Genomic DNA, 22,618 nt, shown 5'->3' with positions numbered 1-22,618 from the left:
AAATCCCATGGACGGAGGAGCCTGGTAGATTACAGTCCATGGGGACAGGAAGAGCTGGACAGGACTGACTGAGTTCACTTTCACTTTTCAGTTTCATGCATTGGAGGAGGAAATGGGAATCCACTCCAGTATTCTTGCCTGGAGAATCCCAGGGATGGGGGAACCTGGTGGGCTGCCGTCTATGGGGTTGCACAGAATCAGACACGACTGAAGTGACTTAGCAGCAGCAGGACATGGAATCAACCTAAATGTCCATCAGCTGAGAAATGGGTAAGGAAGAGTGCTACATATATACAGTGTAATATTATGTAGGCATTAAAGGAATGAAAGTGGGTCCTCTGAAGAAATGTGGATGGACGGTCAGTCATAAAGTGAAATGAGACAGAAAAACAAAAACATATATTGTATCTTCATATATATTTATTCGTATATATGAATTTATACGTTTATCTGTCTATCTATAGGCTTCCATAGTAGCTCAGTTGGTAAAGAATCCTCCTGTAATGCCGGAGACCCTGGTTCAATTCCTGGGTTGGCAATATCCCCTAAGAAAGGATAAGCTACCCATTCCACTATTGTTGGGCTTCCCTTGTGGCTCAGACGGTAAAGAATCTGCCTGCAATGTGGGAAACCTGAGTTTGATCCCTGGTTTGGGAAGACACCCTGGAAAAGGGCATGGCAACCCACTCTAGTATACTTGTGTGGAGAATCCCCTTTGGCAGAGGAGCCTTGCAGGCAACAGAATGAGCGGGATTGAGCAGCTAAGCACAGCGTATATGGAAAATGGTGCTGAGGCCCTTATCTCCAGAGCCCACATAGAGGCACAGACACAGAGAAGGACCTTGACGACGCAGCAGGGGAGAGAGGAGGGGCAAACTGAGAGGCCAGCAGGGACATGCATACCCTGCTAGGATGTACGTTTCCTGTTGTTTCGTTTGTTTTTAAATTTCCTTTATTTATTTCTAATAATCCTCAGGTCTTTAACCAGACAGCTAGTGGAGAGCAGCTGTCTAATATACAGAGCTCAGCTTGGTGCTCTCCATTGACCTAAAGAAGAGGAATGAGGGGGTGGGTGGGAAGCTCAAATGGGAGCAGATATATATGCACATATAAATGATTTACTTCATTGTACAGCAGAGAATAATGTAACATTGTAAAATGACTATAACACAATTTAAAAAAAGAGAGAGAAAACAAATAGGTGGTCCTGGTGCTACGACTCTGCACTCCCAAAGCAGGGAGCCCAGATTTGATTCATAGTCAGGGAACTGTATCCCACAAACTGCAACTGAGACCAAGCGTAGCCAAATTTTTTAAAAGAATGAAAAATTACGAATGCCACAGACAGCATAAAAAATAAAATAGTATCCATATATTTCTGATAAATGTTATAAAAAATGGGGACATTTCCTTTTCAGGAAAAGCCCTGACAGTTATTAGAAATAAATTAAGGAAATTTAAAAACAAACAAAAAGCAACAACAGAAAACCTATTATGCCAAACAAAAGAAGTCTGACACACATGCAAACACATGATCTGGTTTTTCTGAAATCCTAGACAATAGATCTAATCTCTCGAAACCAGCAAATCATTGGCTGCCTGGTGTTGATCAAAATGGTTGGGAAAAGGACAAGAGAAGATTTGTGGTGATGGAAACATTCTGTATCTTGCTTGTGGTGGCTGTACATGGGTGTATTTATCTGTCAGAAATCATAAAACTATACCCTTAAATTTTACTGCATGTAGATTATACTAAGGTCATGAAACGATACTTAACATGGTTTGTCACTAGAGAAATGCAAGTTAAAACCACAATGAGAAACTATCTCACATCTAAGATAGCTTCAATGTAAAGATCAGAAACAACAGAATATGACAAGAGTGCACAGGATTAACAAGTGGTGGGAGAACGTGGAGACACTGGAACCCTGTATCTTGCTGGGGAGAATGGAAGATGATGTGGCCACTGTGGAAAAAAGTTCACACATTCCTCAAAAAGTTAAAATTGACCTATGAGCTGGCAAAACTGTTAGGGGAAGCACACTGATTGAAACCGCCCACCCTGGCCAGGCACCATAGTAACCATTTGCATGAGTTGTTTTATGACAGGAGATCCTGATAAGGAATACAGAACTCACCACCAACAGGAAGAGTTCGGGAGAGGTTAAAAGGAGACACCGTGTGTCCGTCCACTTCCCAGAATCCCTCTGGCTAGCATCCATCTTGGCTGAGCGATGCGTGCGCCACCAGGAAAGACTCTGAATTAGAATGATTGGCCAAAGACCACCCAGAAACTAATACCATCACCATAAACCCTGAGACTGCGAACCACATGGCAGCACAGTTCTCCTGGGTTCCCTTACAGTACTGCTCTCCACCCGGGTGCCCTTTCCCAATAAAATCTCTTGCTTTGTCAACACATGTGTCTCCTTGGAAAATTCATTTCTGAGTGTTAGACAAGAGCCCAGTTTCGGGCCCTGGAAGGGGTCTTCCTTCCTGAAACAAAACTACTCTAGGTCTAAACCCAAAAGAATTGCCAGTAGGGACTCCAACAGATACTTGTACACGAATATTCATACCAGCACCATTCACAACAGACAAAAGGGAGATGAAACCCAAACGTTCATCCATGGGCAATGGATAAGCAAAATGCGTTACAAACACACTTACCCCTCAAACGACACAGATTTGAACTGCACAGGTTCACTTACACCTGTATTTTTTTTCAATAAATATATACTATGGCATGTCCCATGGTTTTTGAATCCACAGACATTAAACCGAGGTTATAAAGGGCTGACTGTAAAGTGTACACAGATTTTTGACTACATGGAGGATCTTAATACTTTTTTGCTTTCAGAGAACTAATTTTGTAAAGGGAATGGTGCTCAGAGATATAGCTTGATACTTTCATCTCCACCTGCCTACTTCCCATCTTCATTCTGAAGTCTAAGATCTGCCTCAGTATCAGCAGGGCCACAGCCATGACTTTCCCCCTCTACTCTGTTCCTGCAGGTGCACCCCCACCCCTCCCCCATAGTAGTCACTGCTTATTGTTTCTCAGGCCCAAACAACGATTCCATTCTTGGCTCCTTCCTTCCACCAGCTCCAGACATGAATTGAAGAAAATAAAGTTGATTCTGTCTTTGAGATATATCTAGTTCTACTCATACATGAGTACTTGCTTTATTACAGTACTAGTACCAGTGACTTCCCTGATAGCTCAGATGGTAAAGAATCTTCATGCCATGTAGGAGACCCAAGTTCGATTCCTGGCTTGGGAAGATCCGCTAGAGAAGGGATAGGCTACCCACTCCAGTATTCTGGCCTAGAGAATTCCATGGAGTGTACAGTCCAGGTGGCTGAAAAGAGTCAGACACGACTAAGTGACTTTCATTCATTCACTCACTGACTCAGTACCAGTGAGCAGGCACGAAGATTTAAAGTAAATGCTGCTTAGTTAACTGCCCATCTAGATGGAATAAAATCGATCCAACAAAAGTCAGTTCCAAGTGAATAGTGAACCTAAGTGGAAAGGAAAGAAAACCCGGTAGATGACATAGGGGAATATCTTCATGGCCTCAGGTAGCCAAAAGTCCAAGGGCAGGAATTTGTGTCTGCTGCATTCATGCCGCATCTCCAGTATAGATGCCCAGTGTTTCCAGAGGGAATATAAAGGAAACTTCAACACCATCTGGAGGAAACTACACACATGCAAGCACTTGGGTCATTGTGAAGACACGCAGTGTTCTTAATGATCAGATTGAATGTCATATACATGTCACTTCTCATTAGTCTAACATCTAATGCAATCCTAATTAACAGCCATTCAGACTGATTTTCAGGATAAACTGATTCTAAGTTTCACATGAAAAATGAGCAAGAATACCTAGGAAAGCCTGAGGGAAAAAAGCCAGGTCCAGTGATGAGGTGTGATAAGGCCTACCAGGAGATAAGACAGATTTTAAAGCCAGGATTATTATCATTTTTTTTGTTGTTGTTGAAGAATCCAGGCCACTACTGTTACAAGTTTCATTATTGGCTCGGATACCACTACATAAAACACTATTCCGAAGACTCTTGACTTGTTAGGTGCCTCCTGATTCAGAGATCGGGAGGGCCCTGGGAGGTGCAAACGGAGGTGGCAATCGCCTTAAATCAGAAAGTGGTGGATAAGTTTTTGGTTTGCGCAGAGGGGGAGGGGGATCGCCAGGGTGCCCGGCTGCAGTGCCCTATAAGTCCCCTCCTTTCTCAGGAAGTAGAGCACAGTCTCCCTCCTTTTCTTCATCAATGGCAGAAAAATATGATCTGCGCAGAAAGTCAAGACCCACCACCATCCACCACCATAGCCTCCCCCACAGGCCATCTAACAGCCTCATGACGGGGGTCCAGGACATTTCTAATCACATTCCACAGAGCAAAAGCATCTACAGGAACACTTTTTGGCCCACGTTTCTCTTTCCCTGTTCCGGAGATCTTTTAACTGTTTGGTGACTGAATCTTACAGATGGTCTGATTGGGGATGTTTCTCTTAAGCTCTTAGGAGCAATTTTAGCTAAAAAAGACCAATCTTCATTAGAATGGTATTGGGCTGCTGCCTCTTTTAAATCTTTTTCATCTTGAGGTGAAGTATATTAATTATAAACAATTAACAAATTGTTTTTATTAATAATTTATAATTATGTATGCATTGTCATCAATAAACATATGTATTTATATAATTGTACATTTTAATTAATTAAAGTAATATATTGTAAATGTAAGTATTTACAATACATTTTTGTAATACTATTTATGTAATGTAAATAATTACAATGTAATTCATAGCTAATATTAAATATTAATCATATATAATGTATATGTATATACATAAGTATAATTAATATATATAATACATATTATAATAATGTAATAATAGCATTATTTAATAAATGTAATACATTTATATATTATATTACACAAACATTTATCAATATTAAAAATATATTATTTAATTACAAAATAATATTAATACATTTTAATAAATTAATGTAAATTATTTATATATTTTATTACTAAGTCATGTTGGCAATTAATGTAGTGGATTAACCAGATTCATGAGCAGGATCTAAAGCGTCTCTAATCATATTTCATAGAGAAAAGGTGTCAGTGGGGACCTTTTCTGGGCCATGTAAAGTGTAATAAGTTTTTAGGGGCTTCCCTACCTTTTCCCAGATATCTAGGTTAACAGTGCTCTCTTCTGTAAACCAAGGACAATGCTCTTGTACAAATGTAAAAAATATTGAACATTAGCTTTCTTAAACTTAATTCCTCTTTTGTTTAACAGTTGTAAGATTACTCCTATAAAGAGTTGTTGTTCTTTTGACTCATTGTTACCCGTGTCAGAAAATTATCATTTTTACCTCTTTGTCGAAAAGATTTTTACTTCCCACTGTTTTTTACTTTACCTATTTTATGCAGGGGGGTCTGTGCCATCCTGAGTGGGGTCCTAGCCATCCGAAAAACTGTACAATGGGGGAGACTTACCTTCAGGACCCTGTTTTGGGTGCCACTTAGCGGGGTCCAGCCCCAGTTGGATCCAGGGATTCCCTCAGGAGAACGGCATTGGCAAATAGAGAAAGTAAAGAAGATAGATAAAAGGGGAAAAAATAGGTTTAATCTTCCTTGGTTTACACAGAAAGCCAATAAAGTTCCTGACACAGAACTTGTTCTGTTCACGGAGTCCACAGGCTCCCTCTCAGGTGGTGTTAGGACGCAGGATGCCCTCTCCCCGGTGAAGACACAGGGCGCCTTCCCGATTGGGTCTTACAAGCCCAGGCAAAAAGTGAACAGATAGCCCCTGTGTTTTAAGTAGTCATTCTAAAAAAAGAACGGAGAGAAAAAAATAGTGAAAAGGAAAAAAAAAAAAAAAAAAAATGACACAGGGAGACCAAGCTGTGATGAAGCTGGGTCTGTAGCTTTATTTTCAAAAGGAGCTTTTATACCCTAAGTTACACATTTCCAGAAGTGAAAGATACAGAGTTATATAGAGTCAGCTCAACATTACATCAGTTTCACCTTTATCAAAAGCAGGACATTTTTTGCATAGCTTTTTATAAACAAGGGTCTTATGTTGTGCACACCATTTTCTGACCCTGCGGCCTGTTAACATTTTGTAACTTTTTCTTGATAAAGGTTGGTCACCCAGAAAACCTGTTTTCCCTTTATCTTTTTAGTCTGCAGTCCCCCTCAAGAAACAGAGATACATTCTTATGGAACAAAGGCACAGTGGGTTACAACAAAGAAAGAACTTGCTAACTCAAGGGTTTTATGTTGCTAATGCCAAGGCTACTGCTTGTTTTTCTTGCATACCAACTATTTTTGTTAATGTACTCCCAGGCGCACATTGGGTAAAGGACAAGGAAACTTGGCAGCAAACATTGGCTCAACAATGCAGTATTATTTTAATAAAGCTTTTTTATCGCTCGAACGTTATGCTTGGGGTGTTGTGAACAATCATGTGCATTAGTTGTAAGAATGTGGATAAACCTGCCAAACAAGCTAAAATAGTAACAGAGGGGTTAAAGTAAAAATGTTCCTTTCAAGCCCAGGAGACTTAGTAACTAGAGCCCTAAGTTGATTTGTTTCAGAAAAAGGTGGTCAGGGATAGCCCCCTATAAATGTCAAAAAGTTGGTGAAAAGCATAATATAATAAACAGTAGACAGACAGATTTTAGTTTTGGGGTAGATGCTGGAGCAGATCCAGGGAATCGCTGGAGTCCTGTTCCTCTTTTGTCTGTCAGGTCCTCTCCACATGACGTTTGTCATGGTTGGGATCTCTCGTGGTGGCTCCTGACATATATCAGAAGCTTGCTCTATCTCTTTTATACTTTAATAAAACTTTATTACATAAAAAGCTCTGAGCAATCAAGCCTCATCACTGGCCCTGGATCGAATTCCTTTCCTCCAGAGGCCAAGAATCCTGGCATCTGTCACAGCTCATCGCAGCAACATTTCAATACTGAAGAGATCCTCCAAGAACTAAGAGTCTTTTAATAGTACAAAGCCATAGATTACAAAATGAAAATACATATGACCTCCCCTAATTTGTGCAGCTTCACAGGTGCCATTATGTGGGCCAGGAAGATCCCCTGGAGGAGGGCATGGCAATCCACTCCATTGTTCTTGCCTGGAGAATACCTGGACAGAGGAGACTGGCAGGCTACAGCACATAGGGTTGCACAGAGTGGGACACGAATGAAGTGACTTTACATTCACACACCTTAATTTGTCAAGAAATAGCTGGAGTAACAGCAAATTTAGCCTTGGTGTACAGAATGAAGCAGGGCAAAGACTAATAGAGTTTTGCCAGGAGAACACATTGGTCATAGCAAACACCCTCTTCCAACAACACAAGAGAAGACTCTACACATGGACATCACCAGATGGTCAACACCGCAATCAGACAGATTATACTCTTTGCAGCCAAAGATAGAGAAGCTCTATACAGTCAGCAAAAACAAGACTGGAAGCTGACTGTGGCTCAGATCATGAACTCTTTATTGCTAAATTCAGACTTCTATTGAAGAAAGTGGGGAAAACTACTAGACAATTCAGGTATGACCTAAATCAAATCCCTTACAATTATGTAGTGGAAGTGATAAAGAGATTCAAGGGAATACATCTGATAGAGTGCCTGAAGAACTATGGGCGGAAGTTGGTGACATTGTACAGGAAGCAGTAATCAAGACCATCCCCCCAGAAAAAGAAATGCAAAAAAGGCAAAATGGTTTTCTGAGGAGGCCACACAAATAGCTGTGAAAAGAAGAGAAGCAAAAGGCAAAGGAGAAAGGGAAAGATATACCCATTTGAATGCAGAGTCCCAAAGAATAGCAAGGAGAGATAAGAAAGCCTTCCTCAGTGATCAATCCAAAGAAATAGAGGAAAGCAATAGAATGGGAAAGACTAGAGATCTCTCCAAGAAAATTAGAGACACCAAGGGAACTTTTCCTGCAAAGATAGCACAATAAAGGACAGACATGGCATGGACCTAACAAAAGCAGAAGACATTAAGAAGAGGTGGCAAGAATACACAGAAGAACTGTACAAAAAAGATCTTCACAACCAAGATATTCACGATGGTGTAATCACTCACCTAGAGCCAGACATTCTGGAATGTGAAGTCAAGTGGGCCTTAGGAAGCATCACTACGAACAAAGCTAGTGGAGGTGATGGAATTCCAGTTGAGCTATTTCAAATCCTGAAAGACAATGCTGTGAAAGTGCTGAACTCAATATGCCAGCAAATTTGGAAAACTCAGCAGTGGCCACCAGACTGGAAAAGGTCCATTTTCATTCCAATCCCAAAGAAAGGCAATGCCAAAGAATGCTCAAACTACTGCACAATTGCATTCATCTCAGAAGGTAGCAAAGTAATGCTCAAAATTCTCCAAGGCAGGTTTCAATAGTATGTGAACTATGAACTTCCAGATGTTCAAGCTGGATTTAGAAAAGGCAGAGGAATCAGAGATCAAATTTCCAACATACATTGGGTCATTGAAAAAGCAAGAGAGTTACAGAAAAGCACATACTTCTGCTTAATTGACTACACCAGAGCCTTTGACTGTGTGTATCACAAAAAAAAAAAAAAAAAAAAACTGTAGAAAATTCATCGAGAGATGGGAATACCAGACCACCTGACCTGCCTCCTAAGAAATTTGTATGCAGGTCAAGAAGCAACATTTAGAACTGGATATGGAACAACAGACTGGTTCAAAATCGGGAAAGGAGTAAGTCAAGGCTGTATATTATTGTCCTCCTTATTTAACTTATATCCAGAGTACATCATGAGAAATGCTGGACTGGATGAAGAAAAAGCTAGAATCAAGATTATCAGGAGAAATATTAATAACCTCAGATATGCAGATGACACCACCCTTATGACAGAAAGCCATGAGGACCTTGATGAAGAGCCTCTTGATGAAGGTGAAAAAGAGTGAAAAAGATGGCTTGAAACTGAACATTAAAGAAAAAAACTAAGATCATTATTTTGCCATATTTGTCCACCTACTTAAAGAAACAGATTTTCCAGTAGTCATGTACAGATGTGAAGTTGGACCGTGAAGAAGGCTGAGCATCAAAGAATTGATGCTTTTCAACTGAGGTGTTGGAAAAGACTCTTGAGAGTCCCCTGGACTGTATGGCAATCAAACCAATGAATCCTAAAGGAAATCAGTCTTGAATATTCATTGGAAGGACTGATGCTGTGGCTGAAGATTCAATACTTGGGCACCTGATGCGAAGAACACACTCCTTGGAAAAGATCCTGATGCTGGGAAAGAGCAAAGGCAGGAGGAGAAGGTGCGACAGAGGACGCGATGGTTGGATGGCATCACTGACTCGATGGACATGAGTTTGAGCAACTTCTGGGAAATAGTGAAGGACAGGGAAGCCTGGCATGCTGCAGTCCATGGGGTCACAAAGGGTCAGGCACGACTGAGCAACTGAACAACAGCAATTATTACAAAGAATTCAAGTGATGCTGCATGTAAAGAAAAAATATGTGAAAGCCTATCTCCACTGGCTTTTTTTCCAAAATGAATTTTCTCACCTTTTGCTTTATAAATTGAATTCATTTTACCCCCTTAATCCAGACTCAAGATTCTGTTTGTATACTGGGAAATTCCTCCACCAACATGTGTGTAAGCCGATCCCCTTTAAAGTCTGCTTGTTTCTGAGTGTAAATCTGCTTGCTCCCCAAGCCCCTGCGATGAGTAATGTCTGGTGACAGTAAGGCCTATCAGGTCCTCTGCCAAAGAGAAGCGTTGGGAGTGACCTTTGACAAGTGAAGTCCCTGCCTCCCTCTGCACCTGCCTGTCTGCTCTGGTGATGCTTAAGAGCCCACCAGAGGTGGCCATGGGAGGGGACCGCCTCGGGAACCAGGACATAGGCCGCTCACATCGCGGCTCCCTGGTGTTTTAAAAGAAAGACCGTACTTGCTCTTGAAGTTTCTGAGTTTTTGTTTTTCCTGTATTAGGCAATGCACAGATTAAAAATGAAGAGCACAATAAACACTTATCAGATACCGTGGATAAGCTTCTATCCGAATCAGATGAGAAGCTTCAGCTTCATCTGAAGGAGAGAATGGCAGCTTTGGAGGATAAGGTGAGCCAGCCCCACGGCCTCTTTAGAAAGAGGCGCATCTGGCCTGGCCTGGCCTGGTCTGTGTGTGTGGGGGGGAAATCTCCAGGATAGGAGTTGGAAAACTCTTCCCATAGAGGGCCCCAGAGTGAATGTCTTTACTGGTATGAATAATTGAGTAGCAGCATTTCATGCTAGTGAATAAGCGTGACAGCATCCACAGGCAGTGTGTAAAGGAACAGACATAGATGTGTGCCTGCAACCTTTACAGAAAGCCTCAGAGAGCCGGATCCACTGATGGCCCCAGTGTTACCAGCCACCATGCTAGAACTTTCTTCTAGGTCCACCCTCACCCTTTCGTTTCTTTCTTAGAAGTTTATTTCTGGGGCTTTGCTGGCAGTCCAGTGACTGAGAGTCTGCCTTGCAAGGTCAGGGACACAGGTTCGATGGCTGATTGGGGAGCTAAGATCCCACAGACCACGTGGCAACCACGACAAAGGAATCCCGCATGATGCAGCTAAGCTAAGGCCTGACACAGTCTAATCGATAAGTTTAGTTCAGGATCTTTTACATAAAGTGATAGAAAAGACTGAATCAACTAAAAGCAAGTATTCTCATATTCCAACTCCAGCGTTCTCTCTTTTCATTTCCTTTGAAAAATGGCTGAGAACCTCCACCAGAGCAGCTCAGTGGGCAACACTCTGGTTCAGGTTCGGTGAAAACCTGTCCCAGCTGCACCAGTGCCCTAAAGGCGAGGCCCAGAACCTTCCCTGAGGTTGGCGTTTGGGCAACACTTGTCTGAGAGAGACCAATGGTCACTACAAGTTCTGTGGCACGTTTTCCCCCCCACAAAACCCAAGATGAAACACACACCTCACTAGAGACCACACAGTGTGGTCCCCTCACTTCACCCTGACCTGTGGGCTGGCCCTGAGGTGGGGATAGTTTTGTCTCAGGCTTGAATTTGGCATGTGAAACCTGCGCCAGTTTCCTGAGTGACCACTGAACTGCAAAAAGCTAAAAGCAAGTATAAAGCAGTTTCACTTCTCCTGGCCTCCTTGTATCTAAGTGATCAGTCAGGGAAGGAGGAGATTGTCTGTGTATAAGTTCGTGTTAAAAGTTGTCATCCAGCCTCGTGCTGGCACTTCACTCTGGGCGCGAGGTCTGCCACTCATCCCGAGGTGCTTTATGCTTTCAGACAGAAGAGTAGCCATCCTGCAGTCCATGCAATGTCTGTAAGAATTGACACTAAAGCTGTTTGTATCTTTTTCAGAATGCTCTCCTATGGGAAGCAGAAAATGCTAAAAAGCAATTAGAAGAAATGCAAAACAACAAGCTACTTAAATCTCTAAATCGTTTAGAAATTTGTTAAGAGCTGAATTGAGCTGGGTTTGTTGTTCCAGTCACTAAAGATGCTTAGCAGACATCGAATTACATTTTCCTTAGGGCTAATCCACTGCTGTAACACGTATAGCATATCTGGTTTTGAACACTAAATGTGTTTGCATTATAGATGGATTTAGACTGTGTGGCCATTGTGTGTGGTTCAGAATTCTGAGTAATCCTTTCTGGGTTCACCCGAAAGCTGAGACAAAGCGTGAGCCTTTCACGTGGACTGTGCTGTCCATTAGAAAGATAATATGAGCCACATATGCAATCTAAACTTTCCTAAAAACCAACAGGCTATTTGACGTCCTTTTTTCACTGCAAGTCTTGAAATCCTGTGTGATTTCCACATCGAGGTTTGCACCAGCCTGTCTCACGTGCTCAGGGGCTGCAGGAGGCGAGTGACTGCCATGGCCGACAGCACACAGCTGCCAGGTTGAGTCAAGTGACTCAGAAACTTGGCCTGTTTGACTTGTTTTACCCCGTGAAGAAGTGAAGTGGGGTGTAGAGGAATGAATGTGAGGAATGCAGGTGAGCTCCATGGATACAGTTTAAAGCAATGAGAGGAGCGAGGGCAATAGAGTGAGTCCTGCCCCCCTACCCGAACCCCCGCCCCAAGTCCAGCTTCTCTCTACAGACTTCATCATTGTTAATGGCTTGCCATGTTTCCTCCAGAAGCTTTTCTACACCTGAGATGGAACTTCTTATTCATTATGGTTTATAGGGTTTAATATTGTTCTGAGTGCTTCTATTTGCTATGGGACACTTAGAGAATATTTTCTCATAATTAAAATATTCGGAGTTGATAACTACTCCTGTAACCTGTTCTGTACATTTTCGTGCAAGTCATTTTACATCCTGAAAGCAAGCAGTGCAGGCTGTGTCATTTGCTGTTTCATAGCACCAGCTGATTCTAAACCTGGAAACCCTGAGAGCCGAACTGGACCAGACAAGGCTACGAGGGGCTCCCTTCCACCACGGGCAGGCCACTCCCCCGAGCAGCTCCCCTCAGCGCTGTCGAGTGTGACAAGGGCCTGTCTGGTGTGTGGACAGTATGACTGGGTGTCTGTAGCTTGGCCAGTGAGAGAGAAGAGACAAACATTGTTCCTTAGGGTCAAACTTGGTACCACGGAGTGGTAGTCACAGGATTGACAACACTCAAAAACACAGGCGGAGATTTGGAACTGGGGGGGCGGGGGGGGGGGGCGACCAGTTGATATATGGGTGTATTCATTTGAGGGGCCTGACAGACTGTGACACTGCTATTTCTTAAGAGTCACAGAAGGTTAATAACCTGTAGTCTTTTTTACATGAATGGAGACTGAGACATGACTTTTCGTTGACTATGGTGGGAGGAATCACCTGGCTTGTGAATGAGGCAAGCAGATCAAAGTGTAACACAACTGGGCGCAGATTTCTCAAGCCTAGATCTTCTAAAGCAGAGTTACACCACGTGTATGAAACGCTCAAACCAGGACCAGAACTTGCTGCTGGTACAACTCCTGTGGCCCAGTTTAAAATCCATTTCAGGTCCCTCCCTGGTCATTAGGTAACCAATGTGGGCAAAGTCCTAACATTAAAAGTGAAAGGTCTGAAAAACGCTTTTTCCAGAATTCTGTACGTATTAAACTCTGCCACCTAATCTCCTGTTGCCAAAGAGTAATGTGAATAGCTGATATAAACCTGTGCAAATATTCTGTTTTGAGTTCTCACACAGAATTACTCATACCAAGCTACTAAACAAGGACACTTGGTGTACCACATGTTGGAGGGGTTCTCTCTGAGATGGTCTCATGGGGGAGGGGTGGGCAGGGTGGGCGCTGTCTGTCTGTGAACAGAGGAGAGGTGAGGCTCACAGGAGGAGGCCTGAACCCCCAGCACTCTTCTGTTTTCACAGTAACCGTTAAGGTAGTTTCTCATAAATCATGACACCCGCAGACACGACCGCCAGAAACATCATGATTCCACATGGTTACACAACTTGGGCCTGAGGATCTGAGGGTGAGCAAATGCCACTCAACTTGTCTGACTGCCGGTATCACTGTCACACATCCCTCCAAGGAGCGGAACCTCAGAAAACTAGAGAAGATGGCCAGGCAAGCTGCCTCAGCAGAGTCCACACAGCATGCTCCCATCTCTCTGGGAGAACGGGCTCCACAGATGTCACCAGACTCGCCTGAGTAAATCAGAAGGAAATTTCAGCATCATCAGGAACACATTTGACAAAGGGAGTTGCGGGGGGGGGGGGGGGGGGGCTAGGGGGAGGATGAACTGGGAGACTCGGGTTGACATATATACAGCACTGATACTACACATAAAGTCAATGAGTAAGGACCTAGTGCACAGCACAGGGAAGTCTACTCAGTGCTCTGTGGTGAAGTAAATGGGCAGGAAATCTAAAAGAGAGGGAGATACATAGATAGATAGATAGATAGATAGATAGATAGATAGATGTCTGATTCACTTTACTGTATAGCAGAAATTGACACAGCAGTGTAAAGCAACTATACACCAATAAGTGAATGAATGAATTTTTTAAAAAGGAACACACTGGGCACCCTAGAACTTGTAGAAATGAGGAGTCCACACCCAGGGTGCAGCACAGCGCCAGGGCTGCCCTAATGTTGGTTCACTCCCAACGGACCGCCTGGACCAGGCCTCTTCTACCCCAGAGATCTCAACGCAAAGGCGGGGAGGCAGCCAGTTGCGGTCTTGCCGGAGCTCTGCTCTTGCTCACACAGCCATGCCAAGGCTGTGATCACCGGGAGAACAAGAGACCCACAGTCCACCTCAGGACAACAGACACAGCCACCGTCACTCACTTCACGGACATCCCACTGCAGTTTCCTGTTAACGTCCTCGGACTTGAGGAGGTCCTTCCTGGCCGTGTCCAGGTCCTCCTTCAGCTCTGTCACGTGGGCAGAGAGGGCTGCCAGGTGCTTCTCCATCTGGCTCTGCTCCTGCTTGTCTATGACTTCCTGGAGGTCGGTCACTTTAGCCAGGTCTTCCTCGTGGCTTAGAGGGTCTCTACGGGGGAAAGGAAGCCTTAGACACACTTGTTTTGAGAGGGAGGGAACACAGCACTTCTGGGCAATTGGTGAGGTCAAAACTGCCTTCTGCACTCTGGGAGCTCACAAGACCCTCACCACCACTCAGACCTACATGGTATGCTGGTGAGAGGTCCCGACAGCCCCACACAGACTGGATGGTAAGACAAGAACCAGACAGAGAGCGAGACCAAGGACTTGCCTTTCCATTGGCGCTTGGCATGTTTTCTTGCTCATGATTTACACCAAGCACCCCGTGTGTTAGTATCTTTTCCTGGTTATTCTCCTCTTTAAGAATCATCTGCTAAAACCAAAAAATTGAATCAGAGTAAAGAAATAAGTAAAGACAGCAAAAGACCTGGAAAAATTCAAGTCTAAACTGAAAACGCAACATAAAAAGAAAATACATGGTGATGCCATCCATCCCGAATACCACCAGCTGATTAGAGTCAGAATTTGTCTTCTGCTGGAAAAAGGGGTACTTAAGAGATCCTGAAGCTCTGAGCCACAAGTCTGGTTTACTAGTCATTAAAATAACCCAGGAGGGCGGGTCCTCAATCAGAATGACAAATAACATCTGATGCCCACCACTACAGCTTTCATTCTTTTTTAAAATGAAAGGATTCAAATGACAAACCCTTCACGGAAATTACACAATGACTGATCAAACTTACCTCTTTATGTGTGGCACCTAATTCTTCTAACAAACTACACCTTTCGAGTGCTACTCGTAATCGCACTCTCAACTCAAGTAAGAGGGGCCGAGTCACTGTGTGTTGATGTGTGTATATACGTTAGTACACTTCTTAGTGTGTACTCACCCTAATACATGGATACTGTCACAGAACACCTATAATGTCTCTCATTGATCTTAACGTTAAGAAAATCTGGTTGTTAATAGCTTTAAATTCTATGTTTGAGAGAACAAAATGTTATCCTAAATTAATTCTATTACCCAGTTTTTAACTGCAAGTTGATATACAGAATATAATAAATCTTGAGACCTTCATGCCAACTAATACTTTTTAACTGGGGGTTTCCCAGGTGGCTCAGTAGTAAAGACTCTGCCTGCCAATGCAAGAGGGCAGGTTCGATCCCTGGGTCGGGAAGATTGCCTGGAGTAGAAGATGGACACCCACTCCAGTATTCATGCCTGGGAAGCCCCATGAAAAGAGGAGCGTGGTGGGCTACAGTCCACAGGGTTGCAAAGATTCGGACATGACTGAGCATGTACGCAGGCAACGCTTTTTAACCATATAAAACTCTGACTTCTTACAGAAAAAAAATGTATATACAAGAATTCAAGAAGCTCAAAAGTCAACTAGTTACATAAATAGGTGCATCATCCACCTAACAAGGCAGCAAGTGTACAAATCCAGAACGGCTGGGTGGCTGGTACCTTCTCGTCCAGGGCCTTGTGGTGCTCAAACAGCCATTTCAGCACCCTGAGCACCTACACCTCGCTGGTCATGCCGGCTGGGGACTGCGCCTGATGCTTGCCCACCATCATCTGGAGGGATGGTACATACCGGGAAACCAGGCACTCCAGGTGCTCCAGCAGCAGCTGCAGGGCAGGGCCAAAGGAACACCTTCAACCTCATGCTCGAATTCCAGGCCGACAACTCCTCTCAGCCTCATGCTATAGCCGGAAACATACTAAGGCATGTCAGAATCCCGCCAGGTCAGTCTAAAGTTAGAGTGGACTTCCCCAGGGGCCCAATAGTTAAGACTCCACACTTCTGCAGGGGACACAGGTTTTAATCCCTAGTGAGGGAACTAAGATCCCACACAAAGTGTAGTGTGGACAAAAATCTAAGTTAAGAGTACTCCCCCCTCAAATATACTAGAAATAAATTACTGCTGCTACTGCTGCTACTGTTGCTGCTAAGTCGCTTCAGTCGTGTCTGACTCTGTGCGATCCCATGATCTGCAGCCTACCAGGCTTCCCCTCCCTGGGATTCTCCAGGCAAGAACAATGGAGTGGGTTGCCATTTCCTTCTCCAATGCATGAAAGGAAAAAGTGAAAGTGAAGTCACTCAGTAACGTCCGACTCTTCGAGACCCCATGGTCTGCAGCTTACCAGGCTCCTCCATCCATGGGATTTTCCAGGCAAGAATACTGGAGTGGGGTGTCATTGCCTTCTCCAACACTACATTAGCTCTCATCATAAATTTGAAGCAAGGTATGAGAACCCCGAACTGATCCACCCTTGTCTGCTCAGTGGGAATATGTGAAAAATGACTTGAAAATCAGATAAAGTTTAAAGACAGCAACATGGAGGCTAGCGGAGACCCCCGTGGGGCAAATGTCAACACGTGAGAATCCCCCTACTGACCATGGTGTTGCTTCTTTCGGCTTTTAGCTGAGCAATTTCATCTTCTCTTTTAAGAAGCTGCTCCTTGTACCTTTTGAGGTCTTCACTAGGAGTTGGAAACTCCTAGAAAACAGTTAAAGGAGAAACTAAATGCAAACATAAATTAAAAAGAGAGCAAGACTGTGAAGACTGACCCTGTCAAGTCTCTCCAGGCTCCACACAAAGGATCTTCTTGCCCTCCAGAGAAGAGGGGGTCCACTGACCCCAAGCCCACACAGACCACGACAACTCAGACCGGCCTTTGGCCTCCACCTCGACCTGGCAGGCATGCGGCAGGAGAGAACATGGAATCCAAGCCTGCCTTCTCAAGACCCAGGGACGTCTGAGAAGCTTTCCAAAACATAAGCCTAAAAACAAAGTGGATAAAGAGATTCTTAAAAGATACACAGACCAATGACCTAGAGCCACTGGGGAGAGTGAAGAATAAAGGGAAGGTCTACAAGGCCACCAAGCTTTGGAGTGTTCCTCTGGGAGAAAGGCAGATGGCACCCCAAGGCCATCTGTTAGCCTGACTCCACAGAAGCCACCCAGTCATTCAATCAACTGGTTAAAATGTTAAATTTATGTTATATGTAGTTTACCACAATTTGCGTGCATGCAGGGCCATCCACGTGGTGAACTTGCTCAAATTGAACCACACGGAGTCTTTTGTTCTTCTCTTTTTCTTTGCAGAAATTAAAAAATCCTGGGCTACGTATCCCTTACTACATACTGAGTGATCAGCACCCAGAATAGTGCCCAGCACTTGTAAGAGGCATGTAGTAGACATGTGTAGCTATGAGGGTGTATGTCATACACGTAAGCAGTAGGTACCCGTCATTAAAATACTGCAAGCACTGGTCTGTGCTTTGTAAGATGGGAGACATTAACGGGCTTAGCCTTTCTACTTCAAGGACTGACTTTCTAGCTTGATCCTCATGCCCCAGAGACTCCTCCAGCCAGTATATCCTTTCTTTGGAAGAAGGGAGACGTTAAGGGGCTTAGCCTTTCTGCTTCAAGGACTGACTGGATAGCTCAGTCCACGTGCCCCAGTGACTCCTCCAGCCAGTGTTTCCCTTCTTGAGGGGCCTCCGCCCATCCTCCATGCAGCACCTGCACAACCTCTTACAAGGTAAACTGCTGGGGTCGATCCTGCCCACTAAGGCCAAAACACCCTGGCTGGCAGGGCCCACAGCCATGCTAACAAAATGAAACACAACCCCAATGCTTCGCCGGGTGAGGGCCAATCTGACGGGCCCAGCCCCTGGCTGCTCTCACCTCAGGCCACTCTGCTTCCAGGACGTGGGCCGAGGCCACGTTCTTCCTTGTCTTGGCCTTTGCCTTGGGGTTGCAGCACTGGAATAACGCCCACAGGCGGGCCATTCTGCGACCCATCCTCACAGATGGGGGCAGCCCCCCACTCGGGGGCAACCGTTGTTTCATGGTAGGATACCTCGGCTCCTGACCTATCACCACCGATCTCACACGACAACCACCACTATTCACACTATGACCACTGCTCTCACACTATGATCACCAGCACCGCTGTCTCAAGGAGAAATGGCACGAAGGCTCTGCCTCCACCACGTCTCCCAGGAACCCGAAATCGGAACGCTCTCAGTCACAAGGGGCTCCGTAGTAACAGGGGGGCTGGGCTCAGGCCCACCATCAAGGGTGCAGAGAGGGGGGAGGGGCTGCCAAAAAGATGACAAGTAAGTGTGGGGTTTGGGAGAAGAAAGGCTGTGCCCACAGCTCAGGCCCCCTGTCAAACATGAGCCTGCAAGGTACTGGGTCACAGTCGAACCGACCAGTATAAACTCCTTCAGAAACCACCACCCCTGGGAATGAGTGAGAGAGACATTTCCTAGGCAGGTTGGTAGGGAGTCTAGGGGTCCCCAAGGAGAGAGGGGTCTGGAATTCTCAAGGAGGAAGAAAGGACAAACGTTTTTTCTTTCTCCACATTCCTTAGGATTATATAACAATAATGTATCCTGCCTAAGGACAGTCTTTGGATTCAACCTTCTGTTATCTTAAAATGTTAATTATGGGAGTAGACCTGGTCTTTACAAGGATGTATCTTGCCTGAGGACAGTGTTATCTTAAAATGTAAATTATGGGAGTAGGTCTGATGAGGTTTTTACAACCTCCAGACATTCTTTGGATTATATAACCTCATTGTTAACACTAGCAAGTGGGTACTCTTTCTGCCCCCTTCTGATGCCTATGTCAGAAGCTTTCTCTATCTCCTTTATACTTTAATAAAACTTTATTACACAAAAGCTCTGAGCAATCAAGCCTCGTCTCTGGCCCCGGATTGAATTCTTCTCCTCCGGGGGCTAAGAATCCCAGTGTATTCGTGTGATTCAACAACAACCTTTCATGAGCACATCTTCTAAGTGGGCTTCTGCCCCCTTTAAGCCACAAACAAGCCTTCAGTGAGGCTACTGAAAGGGCACCTATGAACTCAAGGGCGTCCCCAGAACCCACCCGGCTGAGGAGGACTCACCACGCTAGCTGCCCCTCACTCTCACCCTGAGCTCAGTCCTCCCTGACTGACTCCCTCACTCGAGCTCAGCAAGGGCTTGACCAACCCCACTCCAGACACTTAAAATGAACCCACAGTGGGTACAGGGGTTCTTTCAACCTGCTGCGAACTTGCCCTCTTAACTTCAACCCTGGGATGCCAGAAAACTCTGCCCCATGGGGGCTGCAAGGTGGAGGTTCAGGGGTGTCCCTACCTCGAGCCATGACAGCCAGCGCCTCCCAGACACCGCCTGAGTCTCTCACCCCTCTCCTGGCCCCACTCCCACCCTTGCGGCTCTCCACACTGCTCCTGTTTCAGCCCGGACCTCTGCTGTCACTTGAGGACCTTGGTCCCCAGGGTGCTTGGGGTCCTATATCCACCCATCTCAGCAATTACAGACTCTGGGAGAGACAGAGTACAGTTTGGGGTCCCACCCACAGTTCACCCTGAACACGTTTTCTTTTGGGGGCTTTATCTACTGGAGTTCTCTGAGATGTGTTTTTAAAACCTCAACTGTTGCTTTCAAAAAGACTATAAGGTCTCTGTGCTCAACTTTACGAATAAAATCTTCATTTTCCACCTTAAAGTGAAACTGGAGGGAAGACTAAAAGCAGTCATTTTTTTCTTTTTTTAAAGCAGTCATTTTTTCAAACTGAAAAAGAAAACCCACATGTGACCATGTCACAGAGTACAGGTCACATAACCCCTCCATCCTCAGCCTTCTCCTCCACCACCAGCAGCCCGTCATTGCAAGGCCTGCCCTAGGCTGGCAGGGGCAAGAGAAGAGGGGAGACCAGCTTCTCTGTCTCCAGGCTGTGTGGGCTGCTTGCTCCACCTCCTTCTCAAGTTCACGGGGCACTGAAACAGCCCGGGCAAGCTGGGGATTGTGATCAGAAACACAACCATGGGTACCAAGCAAGGACACCTGGTTCTTGTTTCCTCCAGTATCAAATAAACTTGATCTATACAATTACTGTTACTGTTACATGTGGCTTCAGATGACAGAAGACCCCCAGGGTGTCTCCACTTCCAGTGACAGATGCAAGCAGCTTGTAGGTCAGCCTACCAAGAGCTAGAAAAGCTAAATACGGTTTAAAAGAGGTCCTTAGGCAGCCACAATCTAAGATTTTAAACAAAAGGGAAGCCCAGTGAGGGAGCTAGAGACTGAGAGGGCCGTTCCTTCCCTCGGGCATCTGAGCAAAGCAGACTCCGTGAAGAAAAGGCAGGGAAAAAGTCAAGTAGAGGGGGATGGCTAACACAGCTCTGGACGGTTCCTTGGGCTGTGGAGACAAAAAATCGAGCGCAGGCCTGACGAGTCAGTCCAGATGTCAGAAAACGTACCCAACACTCTGCACAAGTGGCTGAATGCTGAGTATCAGTCACCTCATGGTGCTCAGCAGACAGACGGTGGGCTTTGGAACCTGCCGAGAAGGGGGGGCCTGGGAGGCACCCCAGGCTTCCAGACGCTGGAGATGCTGGAAAGCTCCTCCCTGGGGTCGGGGGGGAAGGTGGGTGAAGGCTGCTGAGAACTGAACTTACAAGGACCCCCCAGCCTAAAGTCCCTCAGGCCCTGAGTGAACAGACAGCTCTGTCCCCACTGGAGGTCTGTGTCAGAGGAAACTCTGGAGAAGGCAGCATCACTCAGAACCTCTAGGGTTTTCCAAACATAATGTCCAACATGCAATCAAAAAAGCAAAAGAGGGTGTAACAAAAAACAGGACCAAGAGAAAAAAAACTGAACCAGATCCAGTGGTATCAGATGTATATCAGCATATCAGAGGTATGCTACAGGTATCAGATGCAAGCGCCACCTGTTCAAAAATATACTTGACAAAAGGAAAAATTTCTGAGAATCAAAACCGACTCTCAAACTTTACAATAACAGTGACTGAATTTAAGACCTCAGTCTCTGGGCTTAACATCAGATTGGACATGGCTGAAGAGAGGATCAGTGAACTGAAGGATGGATTGGTTAAAATATATATATAAGAGGAAGAAAGTATAGACTATATTGAAGGAGCCTGTTGGGAAACTACGTTGTTAAAAACTATAAATGGGGACCCTCATGGTGGAGAAAAGACAGAATGGGGAATAAGAAATGCCTCCAGGGGTTGAAACGAAAGAGCCTCTTAATGAAAGTGAAAGGGGAGAGTGAAAAAGCTGGCATAAAACTCAACATTCAAAAAATGAAGATCATGGCATCCGGCCCCACCACTTCGTGGCAAATAAATGGGGCAACAATGGAAACAGTGACAAACTTTATTTTCTTGGGCTCCAAAATTACTGCAGATGGTGAAATTAAAAGGTGCTTGCTCCTCGGAAGGAAACCTATGACAAACCTAGACAGCATATTAAAAAGCAGAGACATTACTCTGCCAACAAAGGTTCATTGAGTCAAAGCAATGGTTTTTCCAGTAGTCATGTATGGATATGAGAGTTGGCCCATGAAGAAGGGAGAACACCAAAGAATCAATGCTTCTAAACTGGGGACTTGGAGAAGACTCTTGAGAGCTCCATGGAGTACTAGGAGATCCAATCAGTCAATCCTGATGCAAATCATCCCTGAATATTCATTGGAAAGACTGATGCTGAAGCTCCAATACTTTGGCCACCTGATGCAAAGAAGTGACTCATTGGAAAAGAACCTGATGATGGGGAAGACTGAAGGCAGGAGGAGAAGGGGATGACAGAGGATGAGGTGGTTGGACAGCATCACCGACTCGATGGACATGAGCTTGAGCAAGTTCCAGGAGTTGGTGATGGACAGGGAAGCCTGGCGTGCTGCAGTCCATGGGGTTGCAACGGGTCAGACACGGAGCGACTGAACTGACTGACAGGGACAGTGGCAAGAGTTGGTTCAAGAATCAGACCATTGACTCAAAAATGAAAACCACACATTGGTTTCAACAGCTCTGCGTGTGCCTAAGGCAAGAAGAAAAGTGTTCAAGCGCTCAGAGGAAGAAAGGTGTGGCTTTTAAAGGCACAACAACACTGAGAGCTGACTTTCCAAGAACAAGGAAGTCAGAAGATAATGGACTGGCATCTGTAAAATGCTGAAAAAAAAATAACTGTCAACCGGGAATTCTGTACCCAACAAAAACACTCTTCAAAAGTGAAAGTGAAATAGATACTTTTAGGGCAAATGGAAATGAGACAACTCATTACCCACAGACATGAACTAAAAAAAATA

The 22,618-nt window shown here is 44.8% G+C and overlaps 1 protein-coding gene across 3 annotated transcripts; it reads right to left on the bottom strand.

The window, feature by feature from the left end:
• Window positions 1-5,069: 5,069 nt before the first annotated feature.
• Window positions 5,070-15,939, bottom strand: LOC133243954 (liprin-alpha-1-like). Of its 3 annotated transcripts, none has more exons than XM_061410658.1 (3): window positions 14,754-15,939; window positions 14,327-14,531; window positions 5,070-5,859 (listed from the first exon to the last, which is right to left on the bottom strand). In XM_061410658.1, exons 1-3 carry the CDS (start codon window positions 14,786-14,788, stop codon window positions 5,806-5,808), a joined length of 294 nt encoding a protein of 97 aa, XP_061266642.1. In that variant the 5' UTR covers window positions 14,789-15,939; the 3' UTR covers window positions 5,070-5,805. The 3 variants fall into 3 exon arrangements, with proteins under 3 accessions (XP_061266642.1, XP_061266641.1, XP_061266640.1); XM_061410657.1 differs by lacking the exon at window positions 5,070-5,859 and adding an exon at window positions 13,213-13,680; XM_061410656.1 differs by lacking the exon at window positions 5,070-5,859 and having other exon boundaries at window positions 13,957-14,531.
• Window positions 15,940-22,618: the final 6,679 nt, after the last annotated feature.

Source organism: Bos javanicus, unplaced genomic scaffold (assembly GCF_032452875.1).
Source record: "Bos javanicus breed banteng unplaced genomic scaffold, ARS-OSU_banteng_1.0 tig00001692_1, whole genome shotgun sequence".
NCBI lineage: Eukaryota > Metazoa > Chordata > Mammalia > Artiodactyla > Bovidae > Bos > Bos javanicus.
This window is presented reverse-complemented; position numbering and strand designations above follow the sequence as displayed.